General features: G+C 36.6%; 4 protein-coding genes across 4 annotated transcripts; 1 reads left to right on the forward strand and 3 right to left on the reverse strand.

The window, feature by feature from the left end:
* Positions 1-877: 877 nt before the first annotated feature.
* On the reverse strand, positions 878-3,060 carry SDH2-2 (succinate dehydrogenase 2-2). Its single transcript, XM_007031662.3, has 2 exons — positions 2,330-3,060; positions 878-1,231 (listed from the first exon to the last, which is right to left on the reverse strand). Exons 1-2 carry the CDS (start codon positions 3,001-3,003, stop codon positions 1,054-1,056), a joined length of 852 nt encoding a protein of 283 aa, XP_007031724.2. The 5' UTR covers positions 3,004-3,060; the 3' UTR covers positions 878-1,053.
* A 908-nt stretch (positions 3,061-3,968) lies between these two features.
* Positions 3,969-8,390, reverse strand: LOC18600922 (zinc finger CCCH domain-containing protein 67-like). Its single transcript, XM_007031663.3, has 8 exons — positions 7,925-8,390; positions 7,736-7,792; positions 6,696-6,812; positions 6,511-6,573; positions 6,271-6,405; positions 5,824-6,129; positions 4,528-4,779; positions 3,969-4,275 (listed from the first exon to the last, which is right to left on the reverse strand). Exons 1-8 carry the CDS (start codon positions 8,279-8,281, stop codon positions 4,156-4,158), a joined length of 1,407 nt encoding a protein of 468 aa, XP_007031725.2. The 5' UTR covers positions 8,282-8,390; the 3' UTR covers positions 3,969-4,155.
* Positions 8,391-10,206: 1,816 nt separating this feature from the next.
* Positions 10,207-12,105, forward strand: LOC18600923 (uncharacterized). The gene is made up of 6 exons (XM_007031665.3): positions 10,207-10,585; positions 10,679-10,761; positions 10,862-11,013; positions 11,125-11,174; positions 11,286-11,360; positions 11,447-12,105. The coding sequence occupies exons 1-6, from the start codon at positions 10,341-10,343 to the stop codon at positions 11,904-11,906; spliced, it is 1,065 nt and encodes a 354-aa protein (XP_007031727.2). The 5' UTR covers positions 10,207-10,340; the 3' UTR covers positions 11,907-12,105.
* Positions 12,106-17,842: 5,737 nt separating this feature from the next.
* Positions 17,843-22,016, reverse strand: LOC18600926 (putative carboxylesterase 11). The gene is made up of 2 exons (XM_007031669.3): positions 20,783-22,016; positions 17,843-18,771 (listed from the first exon to the last, which is right to left on the reverse strand). The coding sequence occupies exons 1-2, from the start codon at positions 21,589-21,591 to the stop codon at positions 18,234-18,236; spliced, it is 1,347 nt and encodes a 448-aa protein (XP_007031731.1). The 5' UTR covers positions 21,592-22,016; the 3' UTR covers positions 17,843-18,233.
* Positions 22,017-22,484: the final 468 nt, after the last annotated feature.

Below are 22,484 nucleotides of genomic sequence, written 5' to 3' on the forward strand. Positions count from 1 at the left end.
TGTCACAATTGCAACAAGCTGTGTCACAGTCATTGTTGCAACCTATTGAAGAAAACAGAAATATTAGCTGCGTTTCTTCTGGATTCCTGAAAATTTTATCAACATTAACATCTTCTGTAAATCGATTCTTGAAAAATCATGGGTTATTTTCATCCTACTGATGAATCAGTTCCAAGTTTGTTGGAAAAGAAGTATCATGGAAATTTAGCAAGAAGTACCATCAAAATGAATTGGATATTCAAGTTTAATTACATCACCTGTGATGGTAATAGACTTGGGTGGCTCAAGGCCTTGAGCTTCCATGGGAACTGAAAGGCGATTGCTGGCATGAACAACATTGGTCCTGATACCAGAGATGATGACAAAAATCCATGTTACTGTTGACAACTTGACCATTCTAGGGACAAAGAGAATTAGCTGCTTTGCAGGTGGAAGTTTTCTCCTCAGCACCTGTTTTCATATATATGCAGGCCTTTTTGCCTCTTAGATGAGGGACCTAGCTCATTATATACGATTTTGGAACTGGAAAAATTCAGTTTTGTATACTTCTGCTAGCATAAGAATGACTCATCCCAAAACTGTGTGATGATTAATGATCCAAACTATGCCAAGTTGATTGTCTCTTATCCTTTTTGAAAAGGTATAAAAAGAGCCACATTGTTTGAATGCTATGTCTGTGTAAAGTAGTAATGAGGTATGAATTATTGTATATTCATTTTGTTTTGCTTTACCTTACAGTTGGTTGAATGGTAGATGGATATCCAAAAAAACAAAACCTCCAGTGAAAACAGCATTATTCTACTGAATTTGAGCTAATAAGCCTGACCAATCTGAATATTATTAAACCATCTACTGCATGCAACAAACAGATATAGGATGAAAAAAGACCCAAATTAGCACTAGAACAAATTATAACAAAATTAAGCACAATGGTGAGGGAGAATACAATTATTGGCATCATTAACTCAGAGCAAATTGTTTGAGCAGTCCTCACAAAAAAAATCCAGATTAACTGGTTAAATACACAACATTTTTATTGTGAAATTCGAAACTTCAAGCACTACCCAACAGCTGAAGCTGTTTGATGTGTGTGATCTGCTTTCCTGGGTTCAGGCCCTTAGGGCAAGCACGAGCACAGTTCAATATCGTATGGCAACGATACAGCTTGAACTCATCATTTATGGCCTCCAATCTCTCCTTTGTGTATTCATCACGGCTGTCACTTATCCATCTGCATATCAGAGCTTGGTTCAGAAGCTTTATAAACTCAAAAATTAATCACAAATCTTCCACATTCTCTAGGCTCTCTAAAAAGAGAACAAAAATAATCTATACAAACAAAATTTTGAGTTAGAAAATGACAGAATTTATAGCTCTGAGAAAAACTCAGAAACTTAAGGCCTAATATAATCAAAAGGGAAAGAACTAAGATAAATAAGCCAAAAATTTATTAGTGTACTATCACAGCAGGTCCTTTTACTAAGGGATTCATCCTTTAAGACCCTAACATCAACTTTGGTTATGAAATGTTTCATTGCATAGAGTTGCATAAAGGCTGCAAGAATTAATTGAATGAACCAGAATAGCAAATGCAGCAGCATCAATTGAATTAATAGCTCTCTAAGCATCAATTATTGAACTTTTCCAATGCTTTAATTCAGGTACAAAATGTTTAACCACTGACTTTTCACGTTTGCAACCAAAATTGAAGGAAAATTGACTAGAAGAATGTTTGAAATTTGTGGACATAAGCAACAATATGAATAATCAAAAACCACTGGCAATGTCTAATTAACAAATCCTAACTACAAACTATATCCCATGAGGAAAAACATTTCCATTCATTCAAACAGACCATAAACCAAAACACACATTCTTAGCAAACTATAAGCCCCACACAGTCCTAAAACCTTAACTACCCCATAATCAATAAAAAGCAAAATTAAACTTTCAATAAATCATTCAGAGAACCCCAATTTTGCAATGAGTAATACGAATTGGAATAACCATTATCCAAAGATAACTAGCAAAAAGAAAAACTTGTTTCCCTCCTTAATCAGTTAACAAAAGACTTGCTCTTTTTTCAATTATCAACTAAACAAATCCCAAAACAAACCCAAAAAGCCATCATCAGAATCAAGTTAACAACTCGAAAACCTGAAAAAGAAAAACTAAAGCATTTCCTTTCCGTTTTCTCGTTTAATCGGTGAAGATAAAGCTAGCTATTTTCCTATCAATCAATCAATTAGAACCCAAAACCCAATCCACAAGAACCATCATCAACATCAAATTAAGTAATAAAACCCAAAAATGAATCATTATTGATTACCTGTTAGCATGAAGCAAAGCAGCAGGACCCAAATAAGATTCAGGATTCCACCAATAACTAGGACAACTAGTACTACAACAGGCACACAAAATACACTCATACATCCCATCCAACTTGGCTCTATCCTTCTTACTCTGCGGAATCTCTTTCCCTGCCGTCGGCGGCGGATTCTTTCTCTTCAACCAAGGCTCAATACTCTTATACTGATTATAAAAGTTGGTCATATCCACCACCAGATCTTTTATCACAAACATATGTGGCAACGGCGTGATCGTCGTCTCAGATGATCCTGATTCGATCTTGGTCAGACAAGCTAACCCGTTACAGCCATTGATGTTCATCGCGCAGGAGCCGCAGATTCCTTCACGGCAGGAGCGGCGGAAGGTGAGCGATGGGTCGATCTCGTTCTTGATCTTAATTAGGGCGTCGAGGACCATGGGCCCGCATTCTTTTAGGTCGATTTTGTAGTCTTGGAGTTGGGGTTTTGACGGGTTATCTGGGTTCCATCGGTAGATTTGGAAGGTTTTCATATTGGTCGTGGCGGAGTCCCCCTTTTCAGCTTCCGCTTCACTGGCGTAGGGACGCGTCACCACAAGCCTCGACGCCGGAGCCACAGTTGACGACGACACGCGTGACGTCATACTCATTGCCCGTCGAATCAAAGTGGTCGCCATCGTGTCAGCAAAAGGAAATGAGAAATCGAAAACGGAAAAAGCACAGTGACCAAAGAAGACGGAAGAAAGTCCAATATTTATGGGATGATTTTATCGAATGACGAAAAAGGGCTCCCATACATAGCCGGTGGTGTGGTGATGGGGCGGGGGTAGTTTGGGGAATCTGTGTTTTGATATTTGCGTGCCGTGGATTGGGCTGACTTCTTGAGGGTGGTAGGGTGACGTGGACAAATATGGATCGTTGGTTAAAGGTGAGACGTGGATTTGTCGTGAAGCAGTCAATTGATCGAATTTTTCTATGTTTTTAAGGGCGTGTGCCTAGCATGGGCCCAGTCTAACATTGGACACGTGGTGCGTTGTGAGTGGAACATATTTTTATTGGGAAGTGAGAAGTGTAGGTTTTAAGTTTGGGTTTATGTGGGCTGAATCAATGGCCTAATAAATGGGCTGAAGTTTAGATAAAGCCCAAAGTTATATATATTTAAAAAAATTTATATCATTTCCTATATTTGAAAAAGTAAAAATTCATAAATAAATAAAATAATTATTTATAAATTTATAAATTTTTATTTTTTTATAATTTTTAATTTTTACATTTATTTATATAAGATGACAATATTTAATTCACTGATAATGTATAAAATCTATACACTAACAATATATCATCTATAAAACATAGTTAATGTAAAAACGCCATCATATAATTATAAAATGTCACCTCCTAAATGTATACAGATAAATATTTAAAAATTCTTCAAAATAAATATTTTTAAAATTATTAACATTTATTTTTTTTAAAATTCTATTAATAAAGCAATAATATTTGATTCATTAAATATAAACGCGACCCAACTTCAATGGAACCTTTAGCTTTAGGGAAAACACTATAATTAATGAAAAAAGAAAAAGAAAAAATTATTTCTTTTTCTCAAATTGGATTTTTATCAGACCAAAAGAACTGTAAATTGGGGATAAAAACAAAAGGAAGCACATGATCATGCACATTGGAGTTAGAAGTGGGGGTGCTTAAAGGGAGATTGTTCATAGATGCAGTCAAAACCTAAGCAGCTTCTGTACAAAGCCCACAGTCTATCTCAAATCCACCACTTTGGTCCCCTGCAAATGTTGTACCATGGATGCCTAATGAAGAGACTATGGAATGGAGTCGACCGGGCCAGCTGATGAGAAATGATTCTCGGGATGGTTAAAGAAACAGCTGGTTCCGTACTTGCAGATGCCGTATTTCTCATAGTTCCAGCAGATTTTTCTATCCTGCAGGGCAACAAAATAAGAAAGGTAAACAGATGCGTTAAAACAGGAGTAAAAATAATCAAGGGAGAAGAAGAATTGGTGCTAGTTCTATCACCAATGTGATTGCTTTTGCTGATTTTCAAAGCAGTTATCAACCAGGATGAACCAATTTCATGGACAGATTGACGACGTGCTCAAAGAAAGTTTTTTGGAGTATCTATTGACAGTAATAATATAGGTAAGAGTGATACACAGAAGATGATGCAGACTTACAGGTCTTAGAGGCAGGCCTGCACTGCTAAGGATAAAAACAGGTGGCTTTGAAGGTCGAGTCTTGGGATGGTGAAACTTGCAGGCAGCCTTATACTTGCAATATCCAGTTTTCATAAAGTAAGGACATTCAGGTTCACCAGGTCGTTCAGGGAATTCATCAGCTTGTATCTGCTCTTGATGGAGTTTGGAGTTGTCTGCCATCTTTATTGCATTGGGTATTGAAGAAGCTGAGTAAGAATGACTAGTTTTTTCCTGTCATTAAGGGTCACAGCAAGCCACGAATGAGTTCCCATAAGAGAAATAACACAAGCAAACATTCCTGACAACAGCAGAACACGTTAATAGCATAAAACAATGCAGACACGGCCAATGCCTCTCCAAGCACACACACACAAACAGAGAGAGAGAAAACCAAAAAAACATAACACTGAAGAATGCAATTAAATGGCATGCGTTCCACTGTTCCCAATTCAGGACACATAGTAGATTCTAGCATTTATACCCTTTATATAGAAGTTACAGATGAAATCTGGACTGTAATAACTCCAGAAAGAGACCATGAAAGAAAGTTGACTTTGAAAATCCTTTCACATATGATGTGTAGAGAACTCAACACAAATTCATCACTTAACATCATCATCTCCACATCCTTTTTCAATATAAACTAAATAATGAGTAAAATACACCAATCATCCATAACCTTCGTACAATATTTCATTTTCATCTGTGGCCTTTAAAATTCAATTAGGATCTGCAAGCTTTTAAAAGTCTCCAAATTAATCAAATTCCATCAAATCACCGTTAAAAATTAAAGGAATATGTCATCTCGACATCACATGGTATAAACATGTCCTTTTTTTGCCACATGAACATCCACGCATCCAGGCCACACAAATGTGGCAAATTCTGTAAAAAATTAATGTGATTGACAGAATGAATTAATTTGGAACATTTTTATAAGGTTGCTGATCCAAAAATTGAGTTTTAAAATTCGATGATAAAAATGAAATATTGCACAAAGGTCATGGATATCTGATGCAATTTACTTACTAAAAGACATATTCAGAAACTAAACAGCCAAGGTGGCTAAAGTCATCGCACGAAAGAGAGAGATTTAGGTTAAAGAGAAACACCATCATCCAAACTTCCTATGAATATAGAAACATTACATCAGAAATAAAGAATCATCATACTAAAGGTTGAACTTTGAAACCAAAATTGCTTTTTGAAAGAAAATTAGAAAAAAGCAGTAGTGGAGAAAACAAACTAGGTTGACCGGAGTAAGAGCAAAGCTACCTGATGTCCATTCCATTCAGAATTTAGATGCATCCCATGAGCATAAGATGAACTCTGATTCAAGTATGGAACATGCTTATCTGGCATCATATTCAAAGACAAGGAAGCTGCAGTTGGTTTGGATGACAATGGCAAAAGACTGGATTCACGATGATAATTCCCTGAAGAATGGCCTCCAAAACCAGAAGAGTCTGAGCTGAAAATGTTGGATCCTTCAGCAGTAGTGGGGTCAGGATGGTTAAACCTGCAATTAGGTCCATATGCACAAGAACCTGTACGCATGTAATAAGGGCACTCTTTCTCCAGCTGAAATAAACATAGAATTTCAGTTAGTTCACATAGCACACCTACAAGGCAGATCCAATTGCAAAGTATTCATTGACCAAGCCTGTTTTAAAAGCTAAGTGAGAAAACAAAATATAACACCATAAAACATAAAATTATTACCATTCGAATTGGCAGGCCTAGGAAGTTAAGTTCTGGAGGAGGTATCTCAGACTTTTCCAGGTATCTAGACTTCTCTTTGGAGTGACTATATCTACAAGCGTTTCCATACTTGCATCCTCCTGAAGTTAGGTAATACTGCCAAAATAACAATACAAAAATCAAGATGTTTATAACAGGTTTCAAATTCAAAGCTTAGCATGGCTCTCTAGTATTGCCATGGGCCAAGAGTAATCTTCAAACCTTGCATTCAATCTGCCCTGTCTGTTCCACAGAGCCATCCTGCTCCCTCTTCTCATTTATACCCTTCAAGTTACACCAAAAATGCCAGGAAGACAATGAAAATAAAGATAACTAGTGAAATTGCATTGATAATCAAGAAGGTAGCAGTAGCAACAATCAAAAAGAATAATTTACAATAGATGTACCACTTGTACTGGCAGGCCAAAGGAGTTGACTTCTAGTGGAGCTAATACATAATCTTCTTTAGAGTGCCTATATCTGCAAGCATCTCCATATCTGCACCCTCCAGTGGCTCGGTAATACTACAAACATCATAACATTGAGGAACTCAATACTCCATGCCATGTGTATGCTAATGCTTCGTGTAACAAAATACAGCTGAGATCACATCAAAGATAGCATCATCCTAGAACTTTCAAGCTATTAGAAGTGCCTTCTTTTATAAAATTAGCAACTGTTTAACTTAAACCAGAAATTAATATATAAAGAATAGAACAGAAACACAAGTAGAATGGAATGATGAAAACTCCTCAAACACCCCCCCCCCCCAACCCACCAAACACACACCTATCCCCCAAACACAGAGAGAGAGAGAAAGAGAAGAACAAACTGCCAGAAAGTGTTTGTACATTGATAGCAATGCAAAGATGGCAAGGCATGCAGAATAGAGGTGAAATGATAACGTGGCATAGGAGCGCCAAACTTTAACACAATCAATTCCAATTGTCAACATCAATGTTTGTTACTTTCAAAAAAACATCAATGTTTGTTTACTATAATTATAGACATTGATACTTTGCATTTACACTCAAAGTAAACTACTTTCCAGCTGATTTCATCACGGACTGCTATCATGTAGTTCAATAGACAATAAATAAATAAACAGAGAAAAAGAGATAGCGAAAATGTATGAGCAAAAACTAATTGCTGAATGCAAGCACGTCCTCTGGTAATCAAAGCTGATTCTACTTTTCAGCTCAAGAATTATCAAGTAAAATAATCCAAACTAAAATAGTACACTTGAATTATATATCACAGCTATATCAAACACTTGTTCAACAATTCAATACTTTTCCCTTTGTACAAAAATTCTGCCTTTTCCTCTTAACTTCAAAATTCTTCAAATAACACTCCTTTTTAGGAGACAGAAACAGAAACATAATCAAAGATACAGCCAGAAAATGAAACTAAATAAATCAATTTCATGTTGCCACAAAAGCCTAACCTTGCATTCAATTTGCCCTGTCTGCTCAGCAGTCCATCCTTTATGGTTCTCCTTATCCTTCAATAACCATCACAAAAGAAAAACCCGCAAAAAATATAAGTCCACTACAATTTCAAAAGGAAAAAAAAAAAGATCAATCCTTTACTGAAAAAAAAAAAAAGAATTCCTGATAAAAAGAAAAATCTATACCTGAGACCCACCCCCATCTGGGTGGTTAAACTTGCAGTTCAAACCAAACTTGCAATGGCCAGTTTTAAGATAAAAGCTACAATCTTCAGCATAAGGCCTTAAAGGATACTGATAATTCTCACCATTCTGCCAGTCCACTTGAAGATTTTCACTGTTGTCATCTCCAGCGTAGCTTTTCCTGTCACTCTCTTCCAAGGTCACATTTTTAAGACCTTCAACAAGGCTTTCTTCTTCTTTTTCTGTTCCAGGGTAAAGATTAGACAAAAGGGTACTTGAGTTAAACCCTAAAGCAGACTCTGTTTGAGTTTGGTTTGGGGTTTCTGGTAGTGACGAGTAGTATTCTTCACAACTTCCCATTCTGGGTTTTTTTTTCTCAACTCCTCACTCCTCAGCCACGTTTTCTTCCAGCCCTAGATCACGTGAAGAACAAATAAATCTTCCAAGGCTCAGCCTTTTAAGTCTTTGAAATACCAAATTGGCTTTTTCATTTTTTTTTCTTTTTTTTTTCCTTTTCAATTACTTTCGATAAGAACTTTTTTGCTAAGTAGACTATAAATTTATCCTTCTTAGCATATGATTCCTTCTAAAAATGGTAAGTTGACTCAGGGCCAAACATGATTTCTCTTTATATGGGAAAACAGAGAAGATATTAATTGTCAAATCTCAAATTTCTCAAAATTAATAATATTTCTTATTTCAAGTATTTTATAACGAAATATTATACTCAATAATGAAGTTAAGATTATGTTTCAAAATTTTAATTTGAGACATAAGTTGAAAGATATTTGAATTCCTATCATATCAAAAAAAAAAAATTGGAATGAAACAGCTTTACTCTTTAATTATGTATATAGTACTTAGAATATATGTATAGTTACTTGAATTTAATAGTATTAATAATTCAATCATGAATGTCTTGGTTTCAAGTTTTAAGTACAAAGTGGTTTGTTTACACTAAGGTCATTATGATATATCCACCTTACTACAAGTTCATGAGGTATTAAAATTTTTAATGTGAAATTGAAAATAATAATATTTATCATTGTAAAATATAATATATGTTGGCGTGAGATAAGAGAAAATGTCAATTTTAAATTTTTCGTTACAAAACTAAGAACTTGTGTGAATATAATAAAAGAATTAAACTTTTTTTTTATACAAATTCAAGCTGAAGACTTTTTTTTGATACAATAAAAATATAAACGTTTCAATTAAATAATTTGATATAGTTTAGAGATTTTTTTGTTATTTAAATCAAATTTAATTGACACTCTATTTCATGGAACTGGTATAATTAATTCCAATATCCAAACAGGTCATTAACCCCCTTCTTGCTTTTCCTAACAGGCCCATGGTACAGTGTCCCACGACTCAAAGGTCAGTATCAAGCACATGAAGGTGGAGAATGTATCAAATGATTCAAACCACATCTGTACTCAACTGATTTTAAGTCCAGAGGATTTACAAACACAGCATGGTAGCCCATCTTCCCTTACACTTGAGGTGTGTCTCCCTCTTCTCACTGCATCAATGGCTTCACCAAGTTCTGCCTATACATACCTACTCAGAATTTATAACTCATCACAAGTGAATAAAAAGCATTATCCTGGAAGGGAAGCTGCTGCTGTAGGGAACGTGTACCTGTCCATTGGCAAACATTAGAAATAGAGATAACAGTGCATGAACATTATGTGGGGAAATTCTGCTCCTTCAAAGCAATCTAAATCAGAATTTGAGGCCAGTTTTATATAAGAAATTCTTTGGGAACTGAAACAGTGTTACTCCTTGTTCAATACTTTATTAGGAACTTTGGTATATGGCTCCTCATAGCTTGGAACAGACACTATTAGTGCTTCCCTGTTGAGAAACATATTTAAAGCCAAAACACCCAGAATTATAACCTCTGTGCCAATATTGAACTCAGGAACTATAGTGTGCAGCAAACTATTTTCATCTCACTTATTCTCAAATGTTTCAGGGACATATATCTTCAGTGTCTGCAAATAAAACATAGTATTGACAACAAACTTGTTAGAGCGTTAATATCTAGTTACAGAGCAGGACTGTTAAATACACAAATGGTGGTGCTGCTATGGCATTAATAACTTCCCTTCTGCAAATGATGTTCAAGCAGAGTTTAGGTTGGGCAAAGAATGCACAAATCAATGAATCAAATTCTCTTATCCTCTTTAACTCTCTTTATGGGCCTTCAAGGCCCAAGACTTGTTTATAAATGACTAATTAGTAAAGGCTTGGAATTGTAGTCCCTGAACGCCGACAGCTCATTACCAAATTCAAAAAATTTGACCGTTAGGAAAGATCATGCCACCGTTTTTCCTATAGGCCTTCCATCTGAGGAAGAGAAACGTTCTTTCTCTTTTCCTTCTGAGTAAACGCAGAAAGAAAGTCCAAGAAAATGGTGAGGGCAGAACCAAAACAAACCCCACAAGATTCAAAGCAAGCAATTCCGATTGAAAATAGCCAAAAAGTTGATACCCGGTTTAGTCCCAGGTTCAAATCCGTGGCAGCCATGGCTGGATGGGACGAGGAAGCCCTTCTCGTTGCTAGTCTCATCGTCGAAGACACCCCTGATCGACAATCCAAACACAAGAAACGCTCCGATTTGGTTTTCAAGACTCCACCTTCCACCACTTCAAGAAGGTAATTTATAATCCCAAAATTTTTTTAGGCTTTTATTGTTTCTTTTTATTTGGTTTTTTTTTTAATTTATTTCTTCATGGTTTTGATTTTCAGGAAACGTAGGGCTCAGAGAAGGAGCCCTGTTTCAACTCCTATTGCTCCTTTAAACCTCGATGAGGAAGGAACTTCAAAACAAGGTAATTCATTTTCTGTTTGCTTCTTGGAATTCTTTTGTTTGCCGAGAAAAGTAAAAGGAGGAAAGAAAATTGATTTTTATTTCATAATAATGTTGCCTAGAGAGTGGGAAACAGTCAATGGAACAAAGAATCAATGTTAATGAGGAGAAGAAATCAGAAGTAAACGAACCAACCCAACAGGCCCCTGGTGTTTCTTGCTCCAACCCAGCTCCTCAGTATATGGATAAACTTAGAGACGAGCTTTCTTGTGCAGTAAGTCATTAGTTTTTGCCTATATTCGTTAACAGATTCAGCTTTGACTGATTGATCAAGCTAATGGATTATTTTTCTTTTTCTTCTAATGTGGCATTATTTGCTTGGTAGATTTGTTTGGAGATCTGCTTTGAACCAAGTACCACTCCTTGTGGACACAGGTACAGAAGCCAATCACATATTCAATTCAACAAAACTAAAATTTGTTACCTTGAGTAGTTTTTTGTAATTGATCTGTCACTTTAGTGAAACCCTTTTCTCTTTCATTGTAGTTTCTGTAAGAAATGTCTGAGATCAGCTGCAGATAAATGTGGGAAGAAATGCCCAAAGTGCAGGCAGCTAATAAGGTAAAACCAACCGCAGCTGTAAATTAACTGATTGACATCGTTGTAATGAACTTCTGCACTAACACAGTTCTTGTTTGAATATGTAGCAATGGAAGATCTTGCACTGTGAACACAGTTCTTTGGAATACAATACAGCTTTTGTTTCCCCAAGAGGTTGAAGCAAGGAAGGCTGCGGGTGCCTTAAATAGCCGGGAAGTTGAGCGTCAAAGTCCAGAGAGTGGAAGTCGTAGTACCAGAAGGACTCGTAGTACCACAGATGCAAGTATGAGGCGAAGAGGGGTGATGAGCCAAGATGAGGATGCTGCATTGGCTTTAAGGCTGCAGAGAGAGGATCTTTCACGGTTAGTAAGCACGAGGAGAAGAAGAGAGATGCCAAGCCAAGATGTGGATGCTGCATTAGCTTTAAGGTTGCAAAGGGAAGAATTCATGGAGTCTTTTAGAGGGACTCATCAGCAATCAAGAACCCCTCTTTCCTTAGCTAGAGCAAATTTGAGAGCAATGGCATCTAGAGCCATTAACCTTCGCATCAGAGACCGGCCAGTATAACCTTTCAAAGCCACCAACACAAAAAATCGTGTCAACTGTTACACGTTACAACACAAAAGGTTGTAACCTTTGTAGTCCGCTAGTTCCGAGTTCTTTGCTCTCAGATTTTGTTTTTTTTTTCTGCTAGAAACTTCCTCTGCAAACAGTCTATGTATGTTCCCTGCTAGAAAAGGTTTTCTGCAACTCATTTTCTGGTTAATTGTGTCTTCTTCAAGCTAAAATTGAAAACCCAAAATTTGGTCCAAGCAATTTGGTTTATTAGAGATATCAATTATATAACAACAATCTTCACTACTATTTTATAGTTCATATGCATCCATGTTAATTATTTATTTCAACATACAACACATAAAAGTATAAATGCTGGATTTTGGTGTGAGGTAAGAGAAAATGCCAACTTTAAATTTTCCATTACGAGCTAAAAATTTGTGCAAGTACAATAAAAGAATTAAGACTTTTTTTTAGAATACAAATTCAAGTTTAAAAAATATAAGCGTTTCAATTAAATAATTCGATATTATTTAGAGATTTTTTTTGTTATTTAAACCAAATTTAATTGACACTCTATTTCATGGAACCGTTTTAATTGATAGAAATCTGTCAACAGTTTCAAATAATTCCAATATCCAAACAGGTCTTAACCCTTTTCTTCCTAACAGGTCCATTGTACAGTGTCCCACAACTCAAAGGTCAGTACGTATCAAGCACATGAAGGTGGAGACGTATCAAATGTTTCAAACCACTTCTGTGTTCAACTGATTTAATTCCAGAAAATTTACAAACACAGCATGGTAGCCCATCTTCCCTTACACCTGAGGTGTGTCTCCCTCTTCTTACTGCATCAATGGCTTCACTAAGTTCTGCCTATACCTACATACTCAGAATTTATAACTCATCAAAAGTGACTAAAAAGCATTATCCTGGAAGGGAAGCTGCTGCTGTAGGGAACGTGTACCTGTCCGTTGGCAAACATTAGAAATAGAGATAACAGTGTATGAACATTATGTGGGGAAGTTCTGCTCCTTTAAAGCAATCTAAATGAGAATTTGAGGCCACTTTTATATAATAAATTCTTTGGGAACTGAAACAGTGTTACTCCCTGTTCAATACTTTATTAGGAACTTTGATATACGGCTCCTCATAGCTCAGAACAGACACTATCAGTGCAAATAAAACATAGTATTGACAACAAACTTGTTAGAGTGAGTTAATATTTAGTTACCGAACAGGATTGTTACTCAGCATTGGTTAAGTACACAAATGGTAGTCCTGGTAGCTCTCTTCCCTTTCCTAGGACATGCAACTATGATTAGCATATTTGTCATTGTTCAGCTGCCTTCTTAACAATGCCACACCACTGTTTGGAATGTGACACTGAACTACAATTTAGTTCAGTTTTGGCCTAATAAAGAATACTACCTAGCAAAACTTTGAACTTCGACAATCATGCAACTGTTTAAAAACTTCCCTCCATTGATATGCTGGAAAATGCCTTCAATTACATATCTCAATTTTGATGCAACACCATATTTTAATTCTGCTACGAACACATATCACAAATGTATAGCACAATGGCACCACCAAGTACAACAAGGAGATATCAATGTATACAAATGAGTTCTAGGTACCAGCTCCAATAGTGGGCTCGACAATGTCCAGATCACCAGCTTGAAGTTGCCCAAACCTGCAATAGAGCTCCCACAAACCAAACGGAAAATTTACCTGTTACTTTTACCATCAATAGACTGAATTTGGTCGAAATAAGAATATATTCCTATCTCTCTGGTCTAGCTTTGGCACCTTACAAAATGTTTTACGCCATGGGTGCCGTTGGGATCCTTTCCTTTGCATTGAGTAGCTTACAGGTTTGGATAGAAGCACCGCGGTTTAGAAGAAGACGTTATTGGCACGGACACTAAGAGAACTGGCATTTGAAGCTGCCACATGATTGACGACAAGTCAGATTGGAGTTTCACTCAAACCCCTTCTCTTGTTTTTGCAGATGAGCCCTTTTTCGTTGTGATTGTAAACGGCAGTGCCCTTTTTATGTGGCTGTCCCCTTGTTGATTCTAGACAGTCATGATTCAAAAGCATTTTGTTTTGAGGCCATTCTGATCATGTTGTTGGCTTTTCGATTGGAATGAAAGGGATTCGTTTTTGTAGCATTTTCTATTGATTAATTGTTATGAATCTTTTCACCATTATGTTTTTTGGAAAGTGAAATTGCAGTTGTATAAAAGTAAAAGATTACATGTACATCGAGTTGCTGAAAATCAGCTCTAAACCTAAAGTCCTAATAAGCCTGAGCATATAATTTCAGACCTCAAAACCTAAGTTACTTAAAAAATTAAGTCGGAAAAGGGTATAATTACCATTGCCCAAAGTTCAAAAAAAATCCATCAACAGAAAAAAAAATACAAATTCAAACCCTAAAGTATTAGCAACACCATAAAAAAAAACTCTATACATCAGGCAAACCATGGTCCGTAACTAAAATGTATTGATCAGCAACTAAGAACTCGTTAATGTTTGGGGCATCTGAAAGTTGCTGCTCCTGCTTATGCATGTTCAAAGGACCATGAATGCTTGGGGCATCTGAAAATTGCTGCTCCTGCTGATGCATGTTCAAAGGACCATGGATGTTTGGGGCACCTGAAAATTGCTGCTGCTGCTGATCCATGTTCAAAGAATCAGGGATGTTTGGGGCACCTGAAAATTGCTGCTGCTGATGCATGTTCAAAGGATCATGGATGTTTGGAGCACTTGAAAATTGCTGTTGCTGCTGATGCATGTTCGAAGGATCAAGGATGTATGGGGCACCTGAAAATTGCTGCTGATGCATATTCAAAGGATCATGGATGTTTGGGACACTTGAAAATTGCTGCTGCTGATGCATGTTCGAAGGATTATGGATGCTTGGGGCACCTGAAAATTGCTGTTGCTGCTGATGCATGTTCAAAGGATCATGGCCCTCAGAATGTTGGAACTGAGGAGGAGGAATTGTTGCTATTGGTGCAACTGTTGTTATAATATTACCATAAACAGACACATCCTGCCGAGGAAACATTGTAAAGTGATATTCCAGCATAGGATGTAAAGATTCAGGAAAACTTGCAAATCCAGAAGTTGAATCATCATATGGATTGTAAAGAGGCATTGAACAAATTTGTTGTGGCAGCAGCAAATTGAAATCCTGAACTTGAACCTGTTCAGTTTGAGGTGGAAGGATATTCCCATATTCTTGCTTCAGAATTTCTGTTCGAGCAGCTGGAATTTCAGTTTGAGGTGGAGGGATATTCCCATATTGTTGCCCCAGGATTTCAGCTTGAGCTGCTGGAATTTCAATTTGAAGTGGAAGGATATTCTCATATTGTTGCTCCAGGATTTCAGTTTGAGCTGCTGTAATTGCATAATTTTCTTCCTCCTGTTTTTGATCAGTAGCCTGTCGAGGAGCTCCAACTTTGGTATCGTTCCTATTATGAAGTCTGCACAATACCCAATCATCAAGCCGCATATCATCTTTTCCAGCTCTTTGTCTTGCCGGAGGATTGCTTAAAACGTATTCATGCATTATCCAGTTGGTCTTCTCACCCTTGGGTGGTTTCCCGTAGTAGTAAACTAATGTCTTCTTAAACCCTACAATATTTCCTTTAAACATGACAGACGTATCTGATCCAGTGGCCTTCCAGAAACCATCACCAGCTGTTCGACTTGGTCTAGAACCATTGACATATTTACGATCTCTGGGTGTGAAAAAATACCATTCAGACTCTTTTTTGGACAACGCATTATCAGCCTGTGTTAGATCATCAGGACTGTACTTGTAGAGCTCAACCTCCTTGATCCTATTGGGTGGCAATGGTTTGTTGCAGACTCTCCTCCGCAAATAATGAACAATAAGTTCATCATCCCGTGGCTTGAAGCAATAACCAGGAGGCAAAGAATCCAAGAAATCTTCCGCATTGATGAAAACAGGAAGGTTTGGAGTCGGTTTAGCTTCTTTCATGGCAGGACTCTGACTCTCTTACAATGAAGAAAAAAAATAGAGGAATAGTTTTAATTTATCTCTGATTACCTCTATAATAATATAATAATATATATATATATATGTGTAATTATAATCATAATTTTTGTTGAAGTAGAAAAAGTTTTACAGTTGTGGTTGAATTCAACTAGCTTATAATCAAATCCTCCTAATCCAGTTAGTATACGAAGCCTAATACGACCCAGAGTAGGATGAACAATCGGAATCTTTTCCTTGTTCTAAGTCTACAGTGAACAATTTTTTCACCAAATATTTATTTATTTATTTATTTATTGTCAGGTTACGCATTCAAATATTCGATTTAAAAAATTTTTTTCAAATAAAAAATTCAAGATTTGTGTACAAAATTAATAAAATATTCAAGATAAAACAATAACTCATTGTTACCTTAAGTTTTGTTGTCGCTATAGTAGTATCAACTTTAAAATATTAAAAACATTATTATGTAAATCAATATGATAATAAATAATTTTTATTTTTATTTTTTTATTTCGCATAACATCTTGTAATTTCTTTCTATTATTTAGAACCTCGTGAATTATTTTTTTTAATTAGCATGTTGATTTTGTTCTTATAAAAAATTAAATTGTTAATTTTATTTTAAAAATTTATAAAAATATTGTTAAATATTAAGAATTTTATTATATAAAAATCAACATATTAATTTTTACGAAAATCGAAGTTATCTTAGGACATGATGTAAGTGGAATTTATCTTGTAATAATTATTGGATTAATTGTGTTGGGCTTAACGAATAACACAATAAATAAAATTAGTTGGAGATAAACTCATAAGGTAAACAAAATTTGGGGGCAAAATTTAGAAATTCAGAGGTAGAAAAACACCATCTGAAACAGTGGGTGAAGTATATAATAACATTTTATTAAGAAAAGAAGAAAGGAAATGCGTCCCCATCAAAGCTTGAACAGAAAAAAGTGTTCCAAACTTTGTTGTGCCATTTTGCTCAACTTGATATTTTCAACATGCTGGCAAGGATGCCAAGGCTTTCCTCTAATGGAAAACTTGGCAACTCTAAACTCCACCAGACTTTGCAAACATATATATGGCAATGCCTATGTGATAGGGTGGCTGGCTGGCTGATCCACCTGAACTGGTGGAGGCTTGAGTCTTGGCTTGTGGATTGTGCTTGTAGCCATGGACTTTCCATCCTCCACAATTCAAGTCTCTCCCTCAAATGTGCTTCCAATATTGGGGCATATCAACCCGAGGTTGCTTCTTAATTACTTGAACATGTCAACACCAAGAAACAGAAAAACCCAATCCATTTCTTGTGCTTCAGCCTCCCCATGGTTCCTGATTCTCTGAGGACAGAACCAGAACCTGGCTGAGGCAAACTTTGTAATGCGAGGATGCCCGGGAATTTCTATCGACTTGCATTTGGTATTTATACTGGAAATCAGGAGCTCTCGACTCCCTCTCTCGCTGAAACCCGACAAGGAGACTGAAATAAATCATTGTCTTGTCAACAATGACATAGACATTGGGCAAAACAAAAACAACTAGGCATTGGTAAGCAAACAAGACTTTTGCCTATGATCAGGATAATGTATTGGAGTTTAACTACTTGTCTGCCTACCATAATATTGCCAGGATCAGTATGGTCACAATGTGCTGTCATTAATTGCATGTCCTTATCCTTAATCAATCACCCATTACCCAAAATGGTTTACAGATTAGATATCATCTGCTCTTTGTACAATTTGTGAAGCCAAGATTCAAAAATGTTTCGATGACCTTTTCCAATTTTCCCCATCTGCTGATCAGACAAAAAAAGTATTTCAAGGTACACTGATGATGTAAGTTAAAATACACAAAGAACAGATTTGTTTGCCACAAGTTTGATATTTTCAAGGTAAAGTTGCCATTGCTATACTGTAAATAGAGAAGCAGTGTGCTCCATTGAATAAAACTCTATTCACGAGAAATAGTACATTTTAATTCACAGGAAAAAAAAATGTTACTGACAACATCCCAATGTGGTGTGCAGCACTCAAAAGAAGTAATCTCATCTCATATCTCACTAATCTACTATCATAAAAAGTTCTCTATCTTACAAAAAGAACAGAACAGGATATGGGATAAACTTGGAAACTGCAGTACAAGCCAGCTGCTGGATTAGCAAGAAAGAACAAATGCAATATTTTATCCCGATCCTGTGCACAGCAACCATGCACCATTCTCTGTTAAACCGAATAGCAGAAAATGTTGCTGCTGGGTGATGCTCAGCCACAAGTCTCTTTTCAACATTTGAAACCTCCCACTTAGTAAGAGAACTCATGTCCTCGAAATGAGATGTACTTCTTAACCCAGATGGCAATGTCCTCAGCACAGGCCTGTGCCTCAGGGGTCTTTAGAAGAATGTCAAGGGTTGCAAATTCGTGAACTGCATCCTTGTATTCAAGAACAGGCGCATCAACATTTACCTTCCGAAGTGCCTCTGAGTAAGCAATAGCTCGGTCTCTCATCCAGTCATGTTCTGCTACAACTGTCAGTGTTGGGGGCATGAGCTTCAGAGGTGGGCCCCTGTCTGGGATGAGTGGATTGGCAGCTGGGTGATCCAGGCTGAACTCTTCCTCAGGAAGAAAGAGTTTCCAGGCAAGTATGCACATTGCTTTGTCATAGAAGTAGGAGTTTGCCAACTTTATTTCAGACCGTGTGGGAGCATTTCCAATGAAGAATGGGTACATTAGGACCTGTGCTACAACCTTGACAGGGTCCAGAAGCCTGCCTGCCTCAACAGCTTTACGAGCCACATAATCTGCAATGTTTGCCCCACAACTCACCCCAAGTAGAACACATCTGCTTCAACAATATCACAATTTAAGATAAGGTAAAATGGCAATGTGAAACTTTTACAAAATAGAAGATAAGGATCCATAAACTAGCGAAAAAGTACTAAGAAGCAGCAATCTTCCAGGTTAACAATTAAACATAATTTGCCAGAATTTATCTCATCCAAAAATCAGTATGAATTTGAACTTGGCCTCCTTCATATAGATTCTTCCTTGACCTCAATTGTACCTCATTCAAACTGTGATTTCCAGGTTGACTCAATATTCCTTGCATGCTTTGATTCAACAAGACAACTATATACTCAACTAACACCAGAGATTATGATCCAGAAGTTTTATAGATCATACTAAAGACACAACAGAAAACACAATACAACCAACAAGACAAACTCAAACTCTTGACCACATACTCTATTAAACACCTTTGAACATAACATGTGAAACGAAAGTTGCTGCATGATACAACATACATTAGAAAACATTGGGCATAAGTTGCTAAACAACAAGCATTAAAATCATTTATAAGCCAGCTTAGGTGTATGAATCTGCTCACAAGTCAAAAAGTCTCAATGCATGAAAAGTATGAGAGGATAAAAAAAAACATGAAAGTCAAGTAGACATCATAATTACTAATGACAGATGTCCACAGGACAGGCAATTCAGCAATCAGCACCCAACCTAATGGAAGAAATAAATCCAGACAAAATCTAATAGTTGATTCTTAAAGTATACATTCTCTTTCTGATACTATGGTTAAACCAATAGCACTAAGGACACCCCTCAGACAAAATACAGCAAGAAAATAAGCCAACTTGCTGCAAGGGAATATAGAAACATTTTATTTATCCTCAACAGTATAGAAAATGATGAATGCATGCTTTTCATGTGTTACCAAATAGTTAAAGTTTGGCTAAACTAATGTAAATTAGCTTAATAAACACCTTAAAAAAAAATTCATTACTTTCATTTAAAAAGCAATCTTCAGGGGCAAAAATGATTTTAATTTTGACTGTCTAAGGGGTCATTAAGGGACCTCCAATGCCACAAATGTCAATCAAAACTACCAAAACAAGTAGGCAAATTCTAGAACCAAGGGCCAGAATGAACAAAATGTCTATGTCATGGACATCTATGGCAATTAAATGTGAAACAGAAATATAAGGAAGAGAAGTGCTTGATACTACACACACTCAAAACTCTATACAGAAAACACAAACAAAATTGAAAATTGAATTGAACTGTATTCGATGAAGAGGAGGCGGTGGTGCACAAAAGACTATAACTTTCCAGGAATTTTCAAATTGAGAGATTGAATCCTATATTAGAATACAGAAGGACCACTTCCAAAGCCTCTACCACCAGAAAGAGAACTTAGATTTGACAGACTTTGGATGATGAAGATTTATTGCACAGTTATACAAGTCAGATCAGAGTATGATCACAAGTTATCCACACTAATTTACTTTCAAAAGTTTCATAACCAAAACCTCATTCACAAGTTGCTATTCTAGCAATATCTATCTAATTAAATCATGCAAATTCAAGCTTACAAGCTACATTGCCCTAATCAAGATGCACTTCCTACTTGCCAACCATCTCAACAAAATAAAAACAGAGGCAAGGAATGCATATCAAATTTACACCCAATCAATTGCAACAAATATAAAACCATTGAAGATTAAAATTTTTACCTACTTTGCATCTAATGAAACTGATGAATTTAAGCTTAAAAAGCCAAACTTTCCTGATCAAATTGCAGTTCCTAACCCCTAGCCTTAACCTAATCAATCAATTAACCGTACTACAACCAATGCTCATCAACATTTCCAGTCAAAAGCACATAAATCACAATGAATCTAACAACAAGAACAAACACAATCAGAGATCAAGACATCTCATTCATGCCGGGATCAAATTACACTTCCTAACTAACTCCTACCCTTCAAACCAAATCAATCAATAACAAAAACAAATATAACCAAGATCAAAACTTTATATAGGAAGAAAGGAATAGCAACCTTGACGGATCTCCATGAGCCGCCAACCACGGCTCAACCATAGAAGCCCCAAACGCATCCACAATATGTCTCTGAACTTCAGCCTTCTTAAACTCAGCTCCAACCCCACGCGCCCCACTCCCCATCGACTTACTACACTCTGCTAAATTCGCTTGCTTCCCTAACCAATTCAACACCTTCAATCCATCCTCGAATGCAGCCGGATACCTATTCTCCGGCGCCAACCTATAACCAACCGCCACAACTATAACATCACACAATTTCGCTATCCTCCGACAGAAAAAGTCGTTAGCAACCGAATCATTGCTCCCACTCACCCAACCACCGCCATGAAACTGTAACATTATTGGTAATTTTCGACAGTTTTGAGGTAATGGTGAATAGCCTCGATAAACATTATTGTCGGATCTTAAATTTAACCCTTCAAAACTGCTTCTTCTCGGATCATTTCTAGGGGCTCCGATATTAGGCGGGCCATAACTATTTCTTCGGTGATTAAGGGAATTTGGGTCGTCTTGTTGGGACGATCTGGGCTTGGATTTCGGCTCGGGTTGTTCGGGAGGGGAAAGGGACGATTCGGGGAGGAAGATCCGAATAGTAAGGGAAGTGAAAGGGTCGATGTGGATGTCTTTGGTGGCGACGCCGTCGGTGAAACAAGGGTTGGGGGCGGAAACGGATTCCTCAGGTCGGGTGGTGACGCCGTATGGATTGGAGGATTCGTCGAGAGGTGTTTGGATCCGGTTCTGCAAACGGTGCTTCAAGAGGAACTTGAAGAATACACTGTATAATTTTACAGCTACGCTTGGCATTTCCCTTTCCTTTTTTTTTTATCTTTTTCTGTTGGAAAAAAAAACGAATTCTGGGTTTTGATTTCTCTAGGTTTTTCTTGATGGGTTTGCAGAGACCGGAGATTAAGATGAAGTTTCTCCCTTTTTTTTCCTCTCTCTTCTCAATTCTGAGTCTGGGTTTTTTTTTTTTTTTTGGGTTTTTTAAGGTTGAAGTAAATTCATGGTTTTGAAGGGGGGAAAATTTGAAAGATCTAATTTTGATTTGAAATTTCACATGGGAATTGGGTGATCAGGGTTTTCAAACCTGGGGAAGTTTTGCTTGAAATCTGATGTTGATCCTTCAATGGCAAATTAGATAGAAGAACAGAAAATAAAGAAAGAAAGAAACACGAGGAAAGGGAAGAAGGGGCCCTTAGGTGGGATGATGTGGTTACATGCAACCACAGCCAGCAGCAACTTTATTAAGCTGTTTTTTCTTTTTCTTTTTCTTTTTTTATTTATTTGTTGATGACAGGCTGGTATACTCTAAGATGATTTCAGTGAAATCAAACGAGCAAGCTGTACCCTGAGGACAAACTTGCCCTTAGAAGTGGGAGGTACAACAATTAGAAGGATGGATTTGGAAAGTAATGTTTGGATTTGGGGTGTGGCAAATAATTGCCAAGGTGATAAGTCTTCTTGGGAAATGTTATTATTTGAAGTTGCATCATTGTGTTAAATGAGTAGGACTCTTAGGAGGGAAAGTAATTAAACTCTAAGTCCTACATCATTGGGCAGCAGGCTTAATTGAAAAGGTTTTTATTTGACTCATTCTGGGTATTTATAGATTTTTAATATTATAAAATAATATAAAAATAAATATTTTTAAAATTTTTTAATTTTAAATTTATTTGTTGATAATATGATAATATTTA

The sequence above is a fragment of the Theobroma cacao genome, chromosome 4 (genome assembly GCF_053813885.1).
Source record: "Theobroma cacao isolate CCN51 chromosome 4, ASM5381388v1, whole genome shotgun sequence".
Classification (NCBI taxonomy): Eukaryota; Viridiplantae; Streptophyta; class Magnoliopsida; order Malvales; family Malvaceae; genus Theobroma; species Theobroma cacao.

What these genes read in the sequence shown, in the direction of transcription:
- SDH2-2 (XM_007031662.3), bottom strand. Translation starts at nt 3,003, where the DNA reads ATGGCGACCACTTTGATTCGACGGGCAATGAGTATGACGTCACGCGTG. An exon ending in GCTTTGCTTCATGCTAACAG is followed by an intron (nt 1,232 to 2,329) that starts GTAATCAATAAT and finishes TCTGATATGCAG; the next exon opens with ATGGATAAGTGACAGCCGTG.
- LOC18600922 (XM_007031663.3), bottom strand. Translation starts at nt 8,281, where the DNA reads ATGGGAAGTTGTGAAGAATACTACTCGTCACTACCAGAAACCCCAAAC. An exon ending in CAGGGCAAATTGAATGCAAG is followed by an intron (nt 6,813 to 7,735) that starts GTTAGGCTTTTG and finishes TGATGTTTGTAG; the next exon opens with TATTACCGAGCCACTGGAGG. An exon ending in CAGGGCAGATTGAATGCAAG is followed by an intron (nt 6,406 to 6,510) that starts GTTTGAAGATTA and finishes TTATTTTGGCAG; the next exon opens with TATTACCTAACTTCAGGAGG.
- LOC18600923 (XM_007031665.3), top strand. Translation starts at nt 10,341, where the DNA reads ATGGTGAGGGCAGAACCAAAACAAACCCCACAAGATTCAAAGCAAGCA. An exon ending in GAGACGAGCTTTCTTGTGCA is followed by an intron (nt 11,014 to 11,124) that starts GTAAGTCATTAG and finishes TTTGCTTGGTAG; the next exon opens with ATTTGTTTGGAGATCTGCTT. An exon ending in AAGTGCAGGCAGCTAATAAG is followed by an intron (nt 11,361 to 11,446) that starts GTAAAACCAACC and finishes TTGAATATGTAG; the next exon opens with CAATGGAAGATCTTGCACTG.
- LOC18600926 (XM_007031669.3), bottom strand. Translation starts at nt 21,591, where the DNA reads ATGCCAAGCGTAGCTGTAAAATTATACAGTGTATTCTTCAAGTTCCTC. An exon ending in GCTCATGGAGATCCGTCAAG is followed by an intron (nt 18,772 to 20,782) that starts GTTGCTATTCCT and finishes TTGTTGAAGCAG; the next exon opens with ATGTGTTCTACTTGGGGTGA.